The following is an 18,932-nucleotide window of genomic DNA, read 5'->3' on the forward strand; positions in this document are numbered from 1 at the left end:
TTTTTGTCCGTGAAAATGTTATCATCAGAGTTTCGCATTGAAACTCACAGAAGGATAGTTCAATTTACGTAGACATTATTATATGAGCAATAATAACATATTAATGCAGAATCGTAAAAAAGATGTTGCTGAATTTATTTTGTGGATGTAAACTAGAGATGCACAGGATCCAAGATCCGGTTCCGGATCCGGAAGGATAATAGGGTTTTTCACAGGATCCGGATCCGGTTCCAGGATCCAGGATCCGGTAGCCGAGGCTTTTCAGTCAAAATAGTTTGAGCCAACGTGATAAAAAGGAACCATGTGTGTGAGTAGGCTATGTGTTTCAAGCCTTTCGTAGGATCCGGTATCCGGTTCCGGATCCGGCAGGATCTAAAGCAGTGGATCCGGTACCCGGCAGGATCCTAAAAATCTTTAATGTAAACATCTCTTCTATAATTTTCTCACTAATGCTGATGGCCTGAAATGGTAAGTGTTCTTCAATTAATATACAAAGACAGTGGCAGGAAAGTTTCTTTACATGTAAACCGTGGATAGTCTATGAATGAAGTTGTACTGTACTGTATGTTTTGCAGTTAAGCTATAGACCGCACAAATTCAACTTGTGAAATCACATAACAAAATTTGAGTGTATGCTTGATGTACTACATTTGAACGTCCCTTAGTGTTAAGATACACAAGCCAGTATACTGTATATACCATTATATATAATTTGCTAATTTTACAACTTGGAACTTGACAAACATATTTAACATTAGATTTGTATTTTAAGACTTGCCTGTGGGGGTCATGACACCATTGTTTATCAGATAGGCCTCCTGTTCCATTTTAATACCCATGGATGAATACGAATCTGTCAGTGACAAACACATTTCTTCTTTAAAGGTGGGTGGGTCTTGTGTTCTCTTCAAGTAGTCTTGGTAAAAATCTTCAAAATCTTCTTCTTTAATCTCTTTCGTAGACATGGCCAGTTGGGATGGTTCTGCTGCCTTACTGGACATTATGCCACCATGACTGTCCTCCATTAGATGAGTCTCTTCTTCCACTTTCATTCCCTCTATGAAACACTTCTCTTCTTTGCAGGGTGGTGGACTGGTTGCATCATCCTCTTGTGTTTGCCGTAAATACTCTTGGAGGAAATCATCAAAGTCTTCCTCTTTTATCTCCTTCAATGACATGGCCAGTAGAGGTAGCAGAAATGTTTTGAATCTCCACAGGCCACCTAATAACTGCTGCACATTATGCCAGTTTAGTTACCTTATTATGCTTTGTGAGATTAGTCCCTCCCTCCTGCCAACATCTTACAGTCAAGCCTGACCAATGGCCTTCAGTTGCAAATAATCCTGACCAATGAGAAGTACAACAATTGAGGATGGTGGGAAGACATTCAGTTTGAATTGTTTGCATCTCTAATGGTTCCCACAGTGGGAGTAGCCATGGTATACCTTTCAGAAGCTCAACAAATGTGTGAATATGTGGGAACTGCACAATCCAAGGTTTTAAACCCAGGTCATGTGTGATACTCTCCCCCTGAAACCCTCAGTAATGTACTTCAAGAGCCCCACGTCATACTGTACACATTCTGTAATATTATTTCAGTTTAAGCATAGTTTAATAACGCAAATGTATGAGAAATCCGATCAGTAGGGGCCTATATAAAGGTGCAGTAGAGCTGGGCACAGCTTACAAAAGCTCCAGCGAACCCTGCTCAGCCCCAAACCCTACTCCACATGTAACCTGCCCTGTTCATACTAGATGAGAGAAGAATTTGTGGTGATATTATTTCAGTTTAAACAGACTGGAGCCCAATAACTTTAATGTGTGGCCAATCCTTTAAATAACTCCAACCAGGGCAATGTTATACTATAAGCTGTAGAATGATGAGAAGACACCCCATACAGGGCCTTAAGGAATGCAAAGATGAAGAAAATGGTTGAAAGTACAGGATAACGGTAAAACCCTATTATTTAACTCAAGGGAAGGTGTAAAATAACCTTCTTTCCAAAAATGGGACAGTATCACTTTAAGGAATGCAAAGAAGTATAATAGTGGATACTGGCTGTGGTGTACCTGAACTAGTTCAATGAACTACAGTTATAGTGTAGTGGTATACAGGGTACATTAGGATGTAATGGATTCTATAGACAGACACTAATGTGGTGCATACTGTCCCCACCAAAGGAATTGGAACAGCAAGCCACATTTTGTTGTGTGTTTTTGCCCCATAGAGGATATGTGGTTTTGACACCAAAATATCCAGTTTTGAAGGAAATAATGGAAGCCTTCCCATTTAGCCTCCTTCAAGGACATGGCCAGTTGAGATGACAGAAATTGTTTGAGTCTCTACATAACAGTTCAATGTGTTTCAGTTGCAGATAAGCTCTTGACCAATGAGCTTCAGTTCCATTCAAATTTTAGGCACTCGTGACCAGTGGACTGCTTGAGGAACAACAAATGAGTATGATGGGAAACAAACAACAAATGTGTGAATATGTGGGGGTGGAGTGGAGGTGTGAACTGTACAATTAAGGATATGATGTTGGTAATTTAAATGTATGCATGCATGGAGAAGGCACTTAATTCGGCGAACACATCTGGAGCCAAGACACCCCCTTCCCCCCCGCATGCATGGTTCAGTCTAACCACAACGCAGAAATTGAAAATTGGAATAAGGACTCCTTTTACTTTGGTTTCAAGTTCCCCTATTTACTCTTTCAAAAAGCCACCGACAAATTACAATGAATTGAAAAAACATCAACTATCTGTTGTCTGGAAATTAAAAATTGAAACTTTGAACCAATTTTTCATCTTTTTCATGTAAATTAGGAAAATGGATCAAAGCACTGCAAAGCGTTACACGGACCATACACGGACCGTTTTTTAACTATTACTTTTACTTTTGTATCACTGTTTCACCTAGATAACCAGCTATGCTGACCAAGAAACCCATTATCAGATCAAGAAAATCTCTCTTGTAATGCTTGTATCAATTAAAATTGACTTGACTGACTGGGTATTTTTTACTTTACTTGGCTTTTTAAAAAAGGAAAAAAAGAAATAATTGTTTTTATTTTATTTACATTTTCATTTTTTTGTAACAGTTACGCACATAATTATACATGTGTTCATTCACAGTTTTGATGCCCTCCCTGAAAATGTTCAAGTTCTGTAAATTGCCACAAAAATAAAGAGAATTAATTAAATGAGATGGCGAGTCCACACCTTTGGCCTGTACTGTATGTAGTCCTAAAGCACTTTTCCATTTTTCCCTCTGTACTCTATCTGTACTCAAACGTGCTCTTTTGAAACTTTTTAAATATTATTTTTTGTTAATTTTCTGAGGCCAATGTTGAAATCATATATGTAAAGCCGGAAATAACTATCTTCCTTTGTCACATGAACGTGTGCACGGTAGAGCACTTAAGCAACTGCAAGCCCTTAATAAGGCATACTGTATAAATACATTTTGTTTAGCAGATTAGAGCTTTAGCGCTCAACTAAAATGTATGGCAACCCCTTCATGGTCCATTTGCCAGAGCAAAGATATACTACAAATCCTTCAGTAATATACATTACAGGATGATGACAAGAAAATAGCAAACCTGTTTCGACTGTTTCGAAGTGTTGAAACTGTTGTGATCAGCCAACTGTTTTTTTTTTAGTTTGTACAGGATATTGTCTTTATGAGTAACTGGCACAACTACTCCATTCAATTGTTCAGAATGGAAACTCTATTAAATGCATTGCAAATGAAAATGACGGTGATGTCAGCCATCATTGTTGGACAAATTACAGAAAACAGAGACATTATTTCATTAATAAATCTTTAATAATGAAAGGAAAAGCACAAAAAACTGGAAATACATTGTGACATGTTGGTGTACAATTGCTAAACCACCCTCAACCCATTACATCCCTTACAAACAGTCACATACAGTGATTATTTACAAAGTCGAATACACATGATCCAATACAAGAATCTTGTCCGTCCTACATAAAATAAATGTTTCTTTATACAAACAGACAAGATGACCAAAGGTGTAGGCGTACTTGTTTCTGAGAGCATTGATCTCATTATTCAAAGTCAAACCCAGTTGCTGCTACAAAACTATCAATGAAGTCAGTCTTCGACTCCTTGTTATTTAAACTAAAATACATTAGACAGAAAGACAGTGCCATGGGAATATGGATGGGTTTGTGTATGTACAAAGTAGGGCTGCACAATTAATCGAAAAATGATCAAAATCGTGATAAAGTGAAATCGAACTCATGATTTTAATCGTGATTTAATCGTGGCAATAGTGACCTACTTTTGAGAGCGTCCTTGAAGCCAGAACATACTGACAGGCTGGTGTTTCTGGCCAGAAATCTGTCCACTTAAGTTTCATGCTATTGCCTTTACATAATTATTACAATTAATTTTATTTTGCTCACCCCGTATGTAATTCATTCTTGGTTATATTTCATCTTGTTACAATTTTCAAAAAAATCTGCAAAAATCAATAATCGTGATTAATAATCGTGATTATGATTTTGACCAAAATAATCGTGATTATGATTTTTTCCATAATCGTGCAGCGCTACTACAAAGTATGTATGTTAATGGCATGTGTTTGCATTGGGAATGTGAGGGCATATATGATTATTAGTCTCTAGTTAAGATATTTTAGAAATCAACAATCGATATATAAACACATTAAAAAGTTAAAAACTGTTACCATCTACAGGTATAACATTCACTCTGTGTGATTATGGATTTCTCCTAAAAAGTATGCAGTGTTTACAAATACACCTTCAACAAATGCCTTTTCATATTGTGTGTATTCTCAAGACCTTTCCAAAAATGGCCATTTGTTTGAAATACTTCACACACACGGTACACTGTAATTGCATCTTTTCTGATGTGCAGTCAAATATGATTTGACCGCAAAAGCCACTCCACATTTTACACACTGGTGAGGCTTTTCACCAGTATTGTGTACAGCAGCCTGATGTATTTTTAAATTGCCTAATTGTGAAAAGGCCTTGCCGCATGTGCTGCAATGGTAAGGTTTTTCTGCAGAATGAGTTCTCTCGTGTGCGATTAAATTATCTGATTTTGCAAAGGCCTTTCCACATGTTGCACACTGGTAAGGCTTTTGTCCAGAATGAGTCCTCTCGTGTACAATTAAATGACATTTTCGTGCAAAGGCCTTTCCACATATGGCACACTGATGTGACTTTTGTTCAGTATGGATTTTCTGATGCGTCCTGAGATATGAGGTTTGTGTGAAAGTCTTTCCACATGTTGAACACTGGTACGGCTTTTTACCAGTGTCAGTACCTGTGGTAAGCTGTTTTTCTTCTGCATGGACTTGCTGATGTCTCTGAAGATTACACTTCTGTGTAAATGCCTTCCCACAAGTTGCACACTCATAAGGCTTTTCACCTGTATGAATCATCTGATGTCTCCTTAGATGTTCTGCTGTTCTGAATTCCTTTCCACATGTTGAGCACTCGTAAGGTTTTTCACCAGTATGCATCCTGTGATGTCTCCTTAACTGAGTTGCACTTGTAACGGTCTTTCCACATAGTAAGCACTGATGTCGCTTTTCACCATTACATACAGTCTGGTTTTGTCTGAACGGCTGTTGAATATTCTGTCCACTTGTGGTACTTTGTAATTGCTTTTCTGCAGTGTTTGTTCTGTGGTCTTTCACAGGCGTGGGCGTCTGAATAGGGGTTGTCTTTTCTTTGTCTTCTTTCATCCATTTCTCTCTTACTTTTGACAGCTTCATTTGTGAATCCCCTGAAATGAGAAGAGAAGAACACTGGCATTGAAAAATGTAACAAACCAGAATGTGAGAGCCTTGTGTAAGAATTTCTATGTAAACACCTACAAAGTGCTGTACGCATTTACAGTTTTCAACGTTCATCTAAATGGTTCAAATGTGTTTTTGTCCGTGAAAATGTTATCATCAGAGTTTCACATTGAAACTCACAGAAGGATAGTTCAATTTACGTAGACATTATTATATGAGCAATAATAACATATTGCAGAATCGGAAAAAAGATGTTGCTGAATTTATTTTGTGGATGTAATCATCTCTTCTATAATTTTCTCACTAATGCTGATGGCCTGAAATGGTAAGTGTTCTTCAATTAATATACAACGACAGTGGCAGAAAAGTTTCTTTACATGTAAACCGTGGATAGTCTAGGAATGAAGTTGTACTGTATGTTCAAAGGTATTGCAGCATCTTAAGCTATAGACTGCAGAAATTGAACTCATGAAATCACATAACAAAATTTGAATGTATGCTTGATGTACTTCATTTGAACGTCCCTTAGTGTTAAGATACACAAACCAGTATACTGTATATACCATTATATATAATTTGTTAATTTTACAACTTGGAACTTGACAAACATATTTAACATTAGATTTGTATTTTAAGACTTACCTGTGGGGGTCATGACACCATTGTTTATCAGATAGGCCTCCTGTTCCATTTTAATACCCATGGATGAATAAGAATCTGTCAGTGACAAACACATTTCTTCTTTAAACAGTGGTGGGTCTTGTGTTCTCTTCAAGTAGTCTTGGTAAAAATCTTCAAAATCTTCTTCTTTAACCTCTTTCGTAGACATGGCCAATTGGGATGGTTCTGCGTCCTTACTGGTGGACGTTATACCACCATGACTGTCTTCCATTAGATGAGTCTCTTCTTCCACTTTCATTCCCTCTATGAAACACTTCTCTTCTTTACAGGGTCGTAGACTGGTTGAATCATCCTCTTGTGTTCGCCGTAAATACTCTTGGAGGAAATCATCAAAGTCTTCCTTTTTCATCTCCTTCAAGGACATGGCCAGTAGAGGCAGCAGAAATGTTTTGAATCTCCACAGGCCACCTAGAATAACTGCTTCACATTATGCCAGTTTAGAGACCTTATTATGCTTTGTGAGATTAGTCCCTCCCTCCTGCCAACAATTTACAGTCAAGCCTGACCAATGGCCTTCAGTTGCAAATAATCCTGACCAATGAGAAGTACAACAATTGAGGATGGTGGGAAGACATTCAGTTTGATTTAGAGAACTGTTTACATCTCTAATGGTTCACACAGTGGGAGTAGCCATGGTATACCTTTCAGAAGCTCAACAAATGTGTGAATAGGTGGAGTGGGGGTGGAGTGGAGGTGTGAACTGCGCTATCCTAGTAGAGGGGTTAAACCCAGGTCATGTGTGATACTCTCCCCTGAAACCTTCAGTAATGTACTTCAAGAGCCCCACGTCATACTGTACACTTTCTGTAATATTATTTCAGTTTAAGCATAGTTTAATAACGCAAATGTATGAGAAATCCGATCAGTATATAAAGGTGCAGTAGAGCTGGGTACAGCTTACAAAAGCTCCAGCGAACCCTGCTGAGCCCCAAACCCTACTCCATATGTAACCTGCCCTGTTCATATTAGGTGAGAGGAGACTTTGTGGTGATATTATTTCAGTTTAAACAGACTGGAGCCCAATAACTTTAATGTGTGGCCAATCCTTTAAATAACTCCAATCAGGGCAATGTTATACTATACGCTGTAGAATGATGAGAATACACCCCATACAGGGCCTTAAGGAATGCAAAGATGAAGAAAATGGTTGAAAGTACAGGAGAACGGTAAAACCCTTTTATTTAACTCAAGGGAAGGTGTAAAATAAGCTTATTTCCAAAAAATGGGACAGTATCACTTTAAGGAATGCAAAGGAGTATAATAGGGGATACTGGCTGTGGTGTACCTGAACTAGTTCAATGAACTACAGTTATAGTGTAGTGGTATACAGGGTACATTAGGATGTAATGGATTCTATATGTAGCAGAGTGGATATTATTATTATTTACGGTAAGCCCAAAGCACGACTACGCCACTACGGAGGGTCAGCCGTAGAGAGAGATAAGACCCTTTAGTAAACCATTAAATAAGGACACACAAGTTCGCACATTGCATATCAGACAAAGACATGAGTCTCATACATATCATTTATTTTCTGTACAAATATGTATATTTCTAAATGCATGGTCAAAACATTCTCAAACTCAGATCTCACAGTCTGGTACAGTTCCTCGTTCTCCATACACCTACAGTGTTTATGCAGTCACAGTCTTAGGACAAAACAAAGAAGGAAAATAATAAAACAAACCATGCAAGGTCATACACTGCAAACAACATGTTATACACAAGTGGTCAACAGGAGATGGACCGTATTGAAAACACTTCACTCACTTGAGCAAAAGAAAAGCCAGGCATGCATATTGAAGTTAATGTACATACGAAGAGCGAAGTATGCAGTATAAAGCGTGTGCTTAATGCACACACATAAAACACAGTTAAGCAAAAATAAAACGGTTTTAGTCCTGCAACGTGCACAATACTGATTGGCTTGATTGGAGGGGTGCGGGGAAAGTAGACCCAACGTCAAGTCACTCCATTGACCCCATGCAGTAACAAGCGCAACTCCTGACACTCGTGCGCATCAGACTTGATTGACAGGTCTTGACGCAAAGACAAAAACAGCAGCCTGTAGAACGTGGCGCATGACTGGCCCAGCAGTCACACCACCGAGAAAGGGCCACTTTACGCAGCCAGTTCGCCGTGGTTTCCGAAGCCACCCACTCACACTCGTCGGACGACCGTCCACTGGGAGCACTCAACCCGATCAACAGACATCCACACGCAGCTAGCCAACTCGTAGGCCTACCCTGCGCCACAGCACATCCAGGCACACCTAAAGGATTGGGGAAACACGTAATCTACCCATGCCCGACCATTTATTACAGAGTAAAAGTACGCTCCACCAATCGGAGATGAAACCAGGAAATTGGGGTAACAGTTCCACCTGTTACATATAGACAGACACTAATGTGGTGCATACTGTCCCCACCAAAGGAATTGGAACAGCAAGCCACATTTTGTTGTGTGTTTTTGCCCCATAGAGGATATGTGGTTTTGACACCAAAATATCCAGTTTTGAAGGAAATAATCGAAGCCTTCCCATTTTGCCTCCTTCAAGGACATGGTCAGTTGAGATGACAGAAATTGTTTGAGTCTCTACATAACAGTTCAATGTGTTTCAGTTGCAGATAAGCTGTTGACCAATGAGCTTCAGTTCCATTCAAATTTTAGGCACTCGTGACCAGTGGACTGCTTGAAGAACAACAAATGAGTATGATGGGAAACAAACAACAAATGTGTGAATATGTGGGGGTGGAGTGGAGGTGTGAACTTTACAATTAAGGATATGATGTTGGTAATTTAAATGTATGCATGCATGGAGAAGGCACTTAATTCGGCGAACACATCTGGAGCCAAGACACCCCCTTCCCCCCCGCATGCATGGTTCAGTCTAACCACAACGCAGAAATTGAAAATTGGAATAAGGACTCCTTTTACTTTGGTTTCAAGTTCCCCTATTTACTCTTTCAAAAAGCCACCGACAAATTACAATGAATTGAAAAAACAACATCAACTATCTGTTGTCTGGAAATTAAAAATTGAAACTTTGAACCAAGTTTTCATCTTTTTCATGTAAATTCGGAAAATGGATCAAAGCACTTCAAAGCGTTACACGGACCATACACGGACCGTTTTTTAACTATTACTTTTACTTTTGTATCACTGTTTCACCTAGACAACCTGCTATGCTGACCAAGAAACCCATTATCAGATCAAGAAAATTTCTCTTGTAATGCTTGTATCAATTAAAATTGACTTGACTGACTGAGTATTTTTACTTTACTTGGCTTTTTAAAAAAGGAAAAAAAGAAATAATTGTTTTTATTTTATTTACATTTTCATTTTTTTGTAACAGTTACGCACATAATTATACATGTGTTCATTCACAGTTTTGATGCCCTCCCTGAAAATGTTCAAGTTCTGTAAATTGCCACAAAAATAAAGAGAATTAATTAAATGAGAAGGCGAGTCCACACCTTTGGCCTGTACTGTATGTAGTCCTAAAGCACTTTTCCATTTGTCCCTCTGTACTCTATCTGTACTCAAACGTGCTCTTTTGAAACTTTTTAAATATTATTTTTTGTTAATTTTCTGAGGCCAATGTTGAAATCATATATGTAAAGCCGGAAATAACTATCTTCCCTTGTCACATGAACGTGTGCATGGTAGAGCACTTAAGCAACTGCAAGCCCTTAATAAGGCATACTGTATAAATACATTTTGTTTAGCAGATTAGAGCTTTAGCGCTCAACTTAAATGCATGGCAACCCCTTCATGGTCCATTTGCCAGAGCAAAGATATACTACAAATCCTTCAGTAATATACATTACAGGATGATGACAAAAAAATAGAGATGCACCGGATCCGGATCCGGTTCCGGATCCGGCAGGATAATAGGGTTTTTCACAGGATCCGGGTCCGGCATAATCTTAAGCAGTGGATCCGGTATCCGGCATGTTACCTAAAAATCAGGATCAGGTGCATGTCTAGTCTAGGCTTTTCAGTCAGTCTTTCACAACCCCAATCACTGCATGGAGTGAAAGCCCTTTGCAAGCGGCCGTTGCAGGCAGTATGGCAGTAAGTCAGTGAATCTAAACAATAGTTTGAGCCAACACAATAAAAAGGGCCCTTGTGTGCAAGTAGACTATATGTTTCAACTCCTTTGTAGGATCCGGTATCCAGTTCCGGATACGGCAGGATCTTAAGCAGTGGATCCGGTATCCGGCAGGATCCTAAACATCAGGATCCGGTGCATCTCTACAAAAAAATAGCAAACCTGTTTCGACTGTTTCGAAGTGTTGAAACTGTTGTGATCAGCCAACTGTTTTTTTTTAGTTTGTACAGGATATTGTCTTTATAAGTAACTGGCCCAACTACTCCATTCAATTGTTCAGAATGGAAACTCTATTAAATGCATTGCAAATGAAAATGACGGCGATGTCAGCCATCATTGTTGGACAAATGACAGAAAACAGAGACATTATTTCATTAATAAATCTTTATTCATGACAGGAAAAGCACAACAGGAAATACATTGTGACATGTTGGTGTACAATTGCTAAACCACCCTCAACCCATTACATCCTTTACAGACAGTCACATACAGTGATTATTTACAAAGTCGAATACACATGATCCCATACAAGAATCTTGTCCGTCCTACATAAAATAAATGTTTCTTTATATAAACAGACATGATGACCAAAGGTGTAGGCGTACTTGTTTCTGAGAGCATTGATCTCATTATTCGAAGTCAAAACCAGTTGCTGCTACAAAACTATCAATAAAGTCAGTCTTTGACTCCTTGTTATTTAAACTAAAATACATTAGTGAGAAAGACAGTGCCATGGGAATATGGATGCGTTTGTGTATGTAAAAAGTATGTATGTTAATGGCATGTGTTTACATTGGGAATGTGAGGGCATATATGATTATTAGTCTCTAGTTAAGATATTTCGCAAATCAACAATCGATATATAAACACATTAAAAAGTTAAAAACTGTTACCATCTACAGGTATAACATTCACTCTGTGTGATTATGGATTTCTCCTAAAAAGTAAGCAGTGTTTACAAATGCACCTTCAACAAATGCCTTTTCATATTCTGTGTATTCTCAAGACCTTTCCAAATATGGCCATTTGTTTGAAATAAGTTTTGGTATTTGGTATAACAAGTTATACGTGGTAAGGCATTTGTCAGTGAGAGTCCTCCTATGAGTACGAGAGTTTTTCTATGGAAAGGACTTCACACACACGGTACACTGCAATTGCATCTTTTCTGATGTGCAGTCAAATACGATTTGACCGCAAAAGCCATTCCACATGTTGCACACTGGTAAGGCTTTTCACCAGTATTGTGTACAGCAGCCTGATGTATTTTTAAATTGCCTAATTGTGCAAAGGCCTTGCCGCATGTGCTGCAATGGTAAGGTTTTTCTGCAGAATGAGTTCTCTCATGTGCGATTAAATTATCTGATTTTACAAAGGCCTTTCCACATGTTGCACACTGGTAAGGCTTTTGTCCAGAATGAGTCCTCTCGTGTACAATTAAATGACATTTTCGTGCAAAGGCCTTTCCACATGTGGCACACTGGTAAGGCTTTTGTTCAGTATGGATCTTCTGATGCCTTTTCAGATTTGCCGTTTGTGTAAATGCCTTTCCACATGTGGCACACTGATGGGGCTTTTGTTCAGTATGGATCTTCTGATGCCTTTTCAGTTTTGCCATTTGTGTAAATGCCACTCCACATGTTGAACACAGGTACAGCTTTTTTTCAGTGTGCGTACCCTTGGTAAGACGATGTGGTTTTTCTTCCATATGGACTTGCTGATGTCTATGAAGAGTACACTTTTCTGCAAAAGCTTTCCCACATGATGCACACTCATAAGGCTTTTCACCAGTGTGTCTCCTCATTTGGTGTCTCCTTAAAGAGTGTGCATGTCTGAATTCCTCTCCACATGTTGCACACTCATGAGGCTTTTCCCCAGTATGGATCCTCTGATGCTGCTGAAGATTACCTTGTTGTGTAAAAGATTTTCCACATGCTGTACATGTATAAGGCTTTTCACCAGTATGCATCCTCAGATGTACCCTTAACTGAGTTGCATCTGGAAAGTCTTTTCCACATGTGGTGCAGAGGTGTGGCCTTGCACCAGTATGAGTCATCTGATGTGTCCTCAAGTGAGATGCATATAAAAAGGCCTTTCCACATTGGATGCACTGGTGTCGCTTTTCTCCAGTATGAACTGTCTGGTTTTGTCTGAGTTGCTGTTGAAAGGTCTGTCCAGTTGTGGTACTTTGCAATTGCTTTTCTGCAGTATTTTTTCTTTGATGATTTCTTTGACATGTTCTTTGATCTTCCACAGGCTGAGGTTTCTGAGTCGAGTTTTTTTCAGGATATCTATGGCTTTCTTCTTTTTTCATCCATTCATCTTTTGCATTTGACCCCTTCATTTGTGAATCCCCTGAAACGAGAGAGGATTACTGGATCAAAACATTTATATATGAAAATGTATAAAATCATAATGTGAGAGTCATTTCTGTCAGGAGATTTGAATTTTCTATGTAAACACTTGCAAAGTACTATAAGCATTTATAGCTTGTAACGTTCATCAAAATGGAGTGAATGTGTTTTTGTCTGTGAAAAGGCTGATACAGTTTAACATTGAAACTCACTATGATAGTTTTCAGTGTTGTGTATAGTATTGAATAAGCTATCAGAAAATATTGTCAAAACTGAAATAATAAAGCCACAGAGGAATTCAAAGGCCGCTGCTATGGTTTTGGAGGCCCTAAGTACAATTGGTCAGGAAGCACGCCTCATAATTAAATAATAATAACAATACGTATTTAGTCACTATCGATTTACGAGCCCCCAATTTTGGGGACAAACTGGTTGAGGCCCTTAGCGCTCTGTTTAATATACTTATACCTAGCGATGACCCTGGGGAATTCAGTTTGTGATTGGGAAACATCTCTTCTATAATTCTCATCCTCTGTTTCATAGTGGTGTTCTATCATACTTGTATGTTTTTTATATGTACACTGTAAAAGTGCCTGTTGAAATTACGGCAAAAAAATGTCAAATTGCAACAGTCAGTGACCGTAAAATGTAAAACAGTTTATCTCTGTACTAAATATGGCAAGCCACTATTTAGTCAAAAAGCGCTACATAACTTTATTTTTGACAGGTGTCATATGTAGAAAATACTGGACTGTTCTCTGTAAACGAAGATATTGGAAAATACCGTTAAGTGAGATGAAGTAGTCAAGAAACGGTACATAACTTTATCTTTCACTGGTGTCAATATGTACAAAATACTGAACTGTTCACTGAAAAGAAAATATTGGAAAATACCGTTAAGTGAAGATGAAGTAGTCAAGAAACGGTACATGACTTTATTTTTCACCGGTGTACACATATGTACACAGCAAATTTGCCACAGTTCGATTGATCAGAGTTAGACTGGTGTTAAACTGAACTTCCCATTTGCTCTTTGATGTAAAAGTGCCCTTCAGCAGAGGTGTCTTTTAGTGTTTAAAAGTGAGCTAGGAGGCCTAACAGCAATTGCTGACATAGGGTAATTAATTAATAATTCAATAATTTAATAATAGGCCTACTATTAATTTAATAATTAATACTACTACTAATAATGATAATTTGCATAAATAATAATACAACCATGTATAATGAGGCCAACACTATCTGATGTAATCCCCCCCCCCCCCCCCCCCAAAAAAAAAGAAAGGCCCTGAAAAGTAGGGGGGGGGGGTGTTGCGCTCCATGCGGCTCTCCTCCTGACTTTTTTCCCCTAATGTGGCTCTTGAGGAAAAAATAGTGAGTATCACTGGGCTAGTATAATCTGAAAAAGTCTACCTGGGACAGTAATCCCTTGAGCTCTTAGAAGTAGCCCAGTCTATTTGAAACTGTCATTCTACCCCATCCGAATCAATCTATCAATCAATTCCTGACCTCACCTGAGTGCTAAGGGCTGTCATGCAATGATTAACTTACTGCCTGCACCTGCCAAACGCTTCATCACTCGGGTCACATGGTTCACTTGAACATGTATTTAAACAGGGACTGTTGCATTGTACTGCTCACTGGTTGCTGGCTAGCTAGCTGGCTGGCTGGCTGTAAGGCCGGCTGGCCGGCTGGCCGGCTGGCCGGCTGCTGGCCTGCCCTCACCTGGCCGGCCCGGCTAGCAGGTCACGTTGTAAGGGTGGCTGCATGGTGGCTTGCTAACTAGCTTGTTTGTTAGCTTGCTTGCCCCGCTAGCTTTGGCCTTCATTTTCCTTAAGGTTATTTTCAGGCCTTTTTTAAATAAAGAATGGATTTGCATACCCTTCATTGATGATACTAGACTGGTCCACCTGCCTGCACTAGACAATCTGGCAATTGGACATTTATTTAGGTATCTAATTAAGTTGATGTTTATTGGACTCCAATGAGTAGAATCAGTCTAATCAGCTGTCTGTGATTGCAACTCTATAATTGTACTCATCTGAGTATAATCAGTCCAATCAGTTGTCTGATTGTAACTCTATAATTGAACTCACCTGAATATAATCTGTCCAATCTGTTTTGGCAACCACTGCTGCCATAATTTTACCGTAAAATGTAAAAAAATAATACCGTTATTTATTTAACGGTAGGCTTTGGCAACCACTGCTGCCATAATCTTACCGTAAAATGTAAAAAGGAAATATACCGTTATTTGTTTAAAGGTAGACTTTGGCAACCACTGCTGCCAGCAATTTTCCGTTAAAACAACAGTTCTTTTTTTACTGTGTATTGTATAGTGTGCAACACCTATATATTAAGTTACAGCATATATTCATAGTGCAGTAGCCTACCTTAAATTACATATTAGAGCAATTAAATTAATGAAACCACCAAATGCTTAGTTTATGCTTGATTAAGTTCATTTTTATGCATATGTGTGTTAAGATACATACAATAGCCTACAGTACATGGTATTTACTATTGTGCATGATGCTCAAAAGTGTTCATTTTACAACTTGGGAGATGATAAACATATTTAACATTAGATTTGTTTTTTAAGACTTACCTGTGGGGTTCATGTCACCGTTCTTTATCAGATAGGTATCTTGTTCCATTCTATTACCCATGGATGAATCAGAATCTTGCAGTGACAAACCTATTTCTTCTTTAAACAGTGGTGGGTCTTGTGTTCTCCGCAAGTAATCTTGGTAAAAATCTTCAAAGTCTTCTTCTTTAATCTCCTTCGTAGACATGGCCAGTTGGGATGGTTCTGCTGCCTTACTGGTGGACATTATACCACCATGACTGTCCTCCATGAGATGAGTCTCTTCTTCCACTTTCATTCCCTCTATGAAACACTTCTCTTCTTTGCAGGATGGTGGACTGGTTGCATCATCCTCTTGTGTTTGCCGTAAATACTCTTGGAGGAAATCATCAAAGTCTTCCTCTTTTATCTCCTTCAATGACATGGCCAGTAGAGGTAGCTGAAATGTTTTGAATCTCTACAGGCCACCTAGAATAACTGCTTCACATTATGCCAGTTTAGTGACCTTATTATGCTTTGTGAGATTAGTCCCTCCCTCCTACCAACATCTTACAGTCAAGCCTGACCAATGGGCTTCAGCTGCAAATAATCCTGACCAATGAGAAGTACAACAATTGAGGATGGTGGGAAGACATTCAGTTTGAATTCTTTGCATCTCTAATGGTTCCCACAGTGGGAGTAGCCATGGTATACCTTTCAGAAGCTCAACAAATGTGTGAATAGGTGGGTGGGGGTGGAGTGGAGGTGTGAACTGCACAATCCTAGGGGTTAAACCCAGGTCATGTGTGAAACTCTCCCCCTGAAACCCTCAGTAATGTACTTCAAGAGCCCCACGTCATACTGTACACATTCTGTAATATTATTTCAGTTTAAGCATAGTTTAATAATGCAAATGTATGAGAAATCCGATCAGTAGGGGCCTATATAAAGGTGCTGTAGAGCTGGGCACAGCTTACAAAAGCTCCAGCGAACCCTACTGAGCCCCAAACCCTACTCCATATGTAACCTGCCCTGTTCATACTAGGTGAGAGGAGACTTTGTGGTGATATTATTTCAGTTTAAACAGACTGGAGCCCAATAACTTTAATGTGTGGCCAATCCTTTAAATAACTCCAATCAGGGCAATGTTATACTATAAGCTGTAGAATGATGAGAAGACACCCCATACAGGGCCTAAAGGAATGCAAAGATGAAGAAAATGGTTGAAAGTACAGGAGAATGGTAAAACCCTATTATTTAACTCAAGGGAAGGTGTAAAATAAGCTTATTTCCAAAAAATGGGAGAGTATCACTTTAAGGAATGCAAAGAAGTATAATAGTGGATGCTGGCTGTGGTGTACCTGAACTAGTTCAATGAACTACAGTTATAGTGTAGTGGTATACAGGGTACATTAGGATGTAATGGATTCTATATGTAGCAGAGTGGATATTATTATTATTTACGGTAAGCCCAAAGCACGACTACGCCACTACGGAGGGTCAGCCGTAGAGAGAGATAAGACCCTTTAGTAAACCATTAAATAAGGACACACAAGTTCGCACATTGCATATCAGACAAAGACGTGAGTCTCATACATATCATTTATTTTCTGTACAAATATGTATATTTCTAAATGCATGGTCAAAACATTCTCAAACTCAGATCTCACAGTCTGGTACATTCTCCATACACCTACAGTGTTTATGCAGCCACAGTCTTAGGACAAAACAAAGAAAGAAAATAATAAAACAAACCATGCAAGGTCATACACTGCAAACAACAGGTTATACACAAGTGGTCAACAGGAGATGGACCGTATTGAAAACACTTCACTCACTTGAGCAAAAGAAAAGCCAGGCATGCATATTGAAGTTAATGTACATACGAAGAGCGAAGCATGCAGTATAAAGCGTGTGCTTAATGCACACACATAAAACACAGTTAAGCAAAAATAAAACGGGTTTAGTCCTGCAACGTGCACAATACTGATTGGCTTGATTGGAGGGGTGCGGGGAAAGTAGACCCAACGTCAAGTCACTCCATTGACCCCATGCAGTAACAAGCGCAACTCCCGACACTCGTGCGCATCAGACTTGATTGACAGGTCTAGACGCGAAGACAAAAACAGCAGCCTGTAGAACGTGGCGCATGACTGGCCCAGCAGTCACACCACCGAGAAAAGGGCCACTTTACGCAGCCAGTTCGCCGTGGTTTCCGAAGCCACCCACTCACACTCGTCGGACGACCGTCCACTGGGAGCACTCAAACCCGATCAACAGACATCCACACGCAGCTAGCCAACTCGTAGGCCTACCCTGCGCCACAGCACACCCAGGCACACCGGAAGGATTGGGGAAACGCGTAACCTACCCATGCCCGACCATTTATTACAGATTAAAAGTACGCTCCACCAATCGGAGATGAAACCAGGAAATTGGGGGAACAGTTCCACCTGTTTACATATAGACAGACACTAATGTGGTGCATCCTGTCCCCACCAAAGGAATTGGAACAGCAAGCCACATTTTGTTGTGTGTTTTTGCCCCATAGAGGATATGTGGTTTTGACACCAAAATATCCACTTTTGAAGGAAATAATCGAAGCCTTCTCAAGGACATGGCCAGTTGAGATGACAGAAATTGTTTGAGTCTCTACATGACAGTTCAATGTGTTTCAGTTGCAGCCAGTCTTGACCAATGAGCTTCAGTTCCATTCAAACTTTAGGCACTCGTGACCAGTGGACTGCTTGAAGAACAACAAATGAGTATGATGGGAAGACTTTCAGTTTGACTTAGAGAACTTTTCATATCTAATGGTCCATACAGTGGGAGAAACCATGGCCTTCCATTCAGAAGCTCAACAAATGTGTGAATATGTGGGGGTGGTGTGGAGGTGTGAACTGTACAATTAAGGACATGATGTTTGTAATTTAAATGTATGCATGCATGGAGAAGGCACTTAATGCGACGAACACATCTGGAGCCAAGACACCCCCTGCCCCCCCGCATGCATGGTTCAGTCTAACCACGACGCAGAAATTGAAAATTGGAATAAGGACTCCTTTTACTTTGGTTTCAAGTTCCCCTATTAACTCTTTCAAAAAGCCACCGACAAATTACAATGAATTGAAAAAACAACATCAACTATCTGTTTTCCGAGTTGTCTGGAAATTAAAAATTGAAACTTTGAACCAATTTTTCATTTTTTTCATGTAAATTCGAAAAATGGATCAAAGCACTGCAAAGCGTTGCACGGACCATACACGGACCGTTTTTTAACTATTACTTTTATTTTTTTTGTATCACTGTTTCACCTATATAACCAGCTATGCTGACCAAGAGACCCATTATCAGATCAAGAAAATCTCTCTTGTAATGCTTGTATCAATTAAAATTTACTTGACTGACTGCATATTTTT

General features: G+C 39.2%; 2 protein-coding genes across 2 annotated transcripts; both read right to left on the minus strand.

Moving 5' to 3' along the window:
* Window positions 1–4,865: 4,865 nt before the first annotated feature.
* LOC134456817 (zinc finger protein OZF-like) lies at window positions 4,866–6,846 on the minus strand. Its single transcript, XM_063208380.1, has 2 exons — window positions 6,444–6,846; window positions 4,866–5,788 (listed from the first exon to the last, which is right to left on the minus strand). Exons 1-2 carry the CDS (start codon window positions 6,844–6,846, stop codon window positions 4,866–4,868), a joined length of 1,326 nt encoding a protein of 441 aa, XP_063064450.1.
* A 1,877-nt stretch (window positions 6,847–8,723) lies between these two features.
* LOC134456821 (zinc finger protein 501-like) lies at window positions 8,724–15,958 on the minus strand. The gene is made up of 4 exons (XM_063208391.1): window positions 15,556–15,958; window positions 12,308–12,795; window positions 11,872–12,184; window positions 8,724–8,728 (listed from the first exon to the last, which is right to left on the minus strand). Exons 1-4 carry the CDS (start codon window positions 15,956–15,958, stop codon window positions 8,724–8,726), a joined length of 1,209 nt encoding a protein of 402 aa, XP_063064461.1.
* Between the last annotated feature and the right edge of the window lie 2,974 nt (window positions 15,959–18,932).

Source organism: Engraulis encrasicolus, chromosome 1, assembly GCF_034702125.1.
Source record: "Engraulis encrasicolus isolate BLACKSEA-1 chromosome 1, IST_EnEncr_1.0, whole genome shotgun sequence".
NCBI classification, from domain to species: Eukaryota; Metazoa; Chordata; class Actinopteri; order Clupeiformes; family Engraulidae; genus Engraulis; species Engraulis encrasicolus.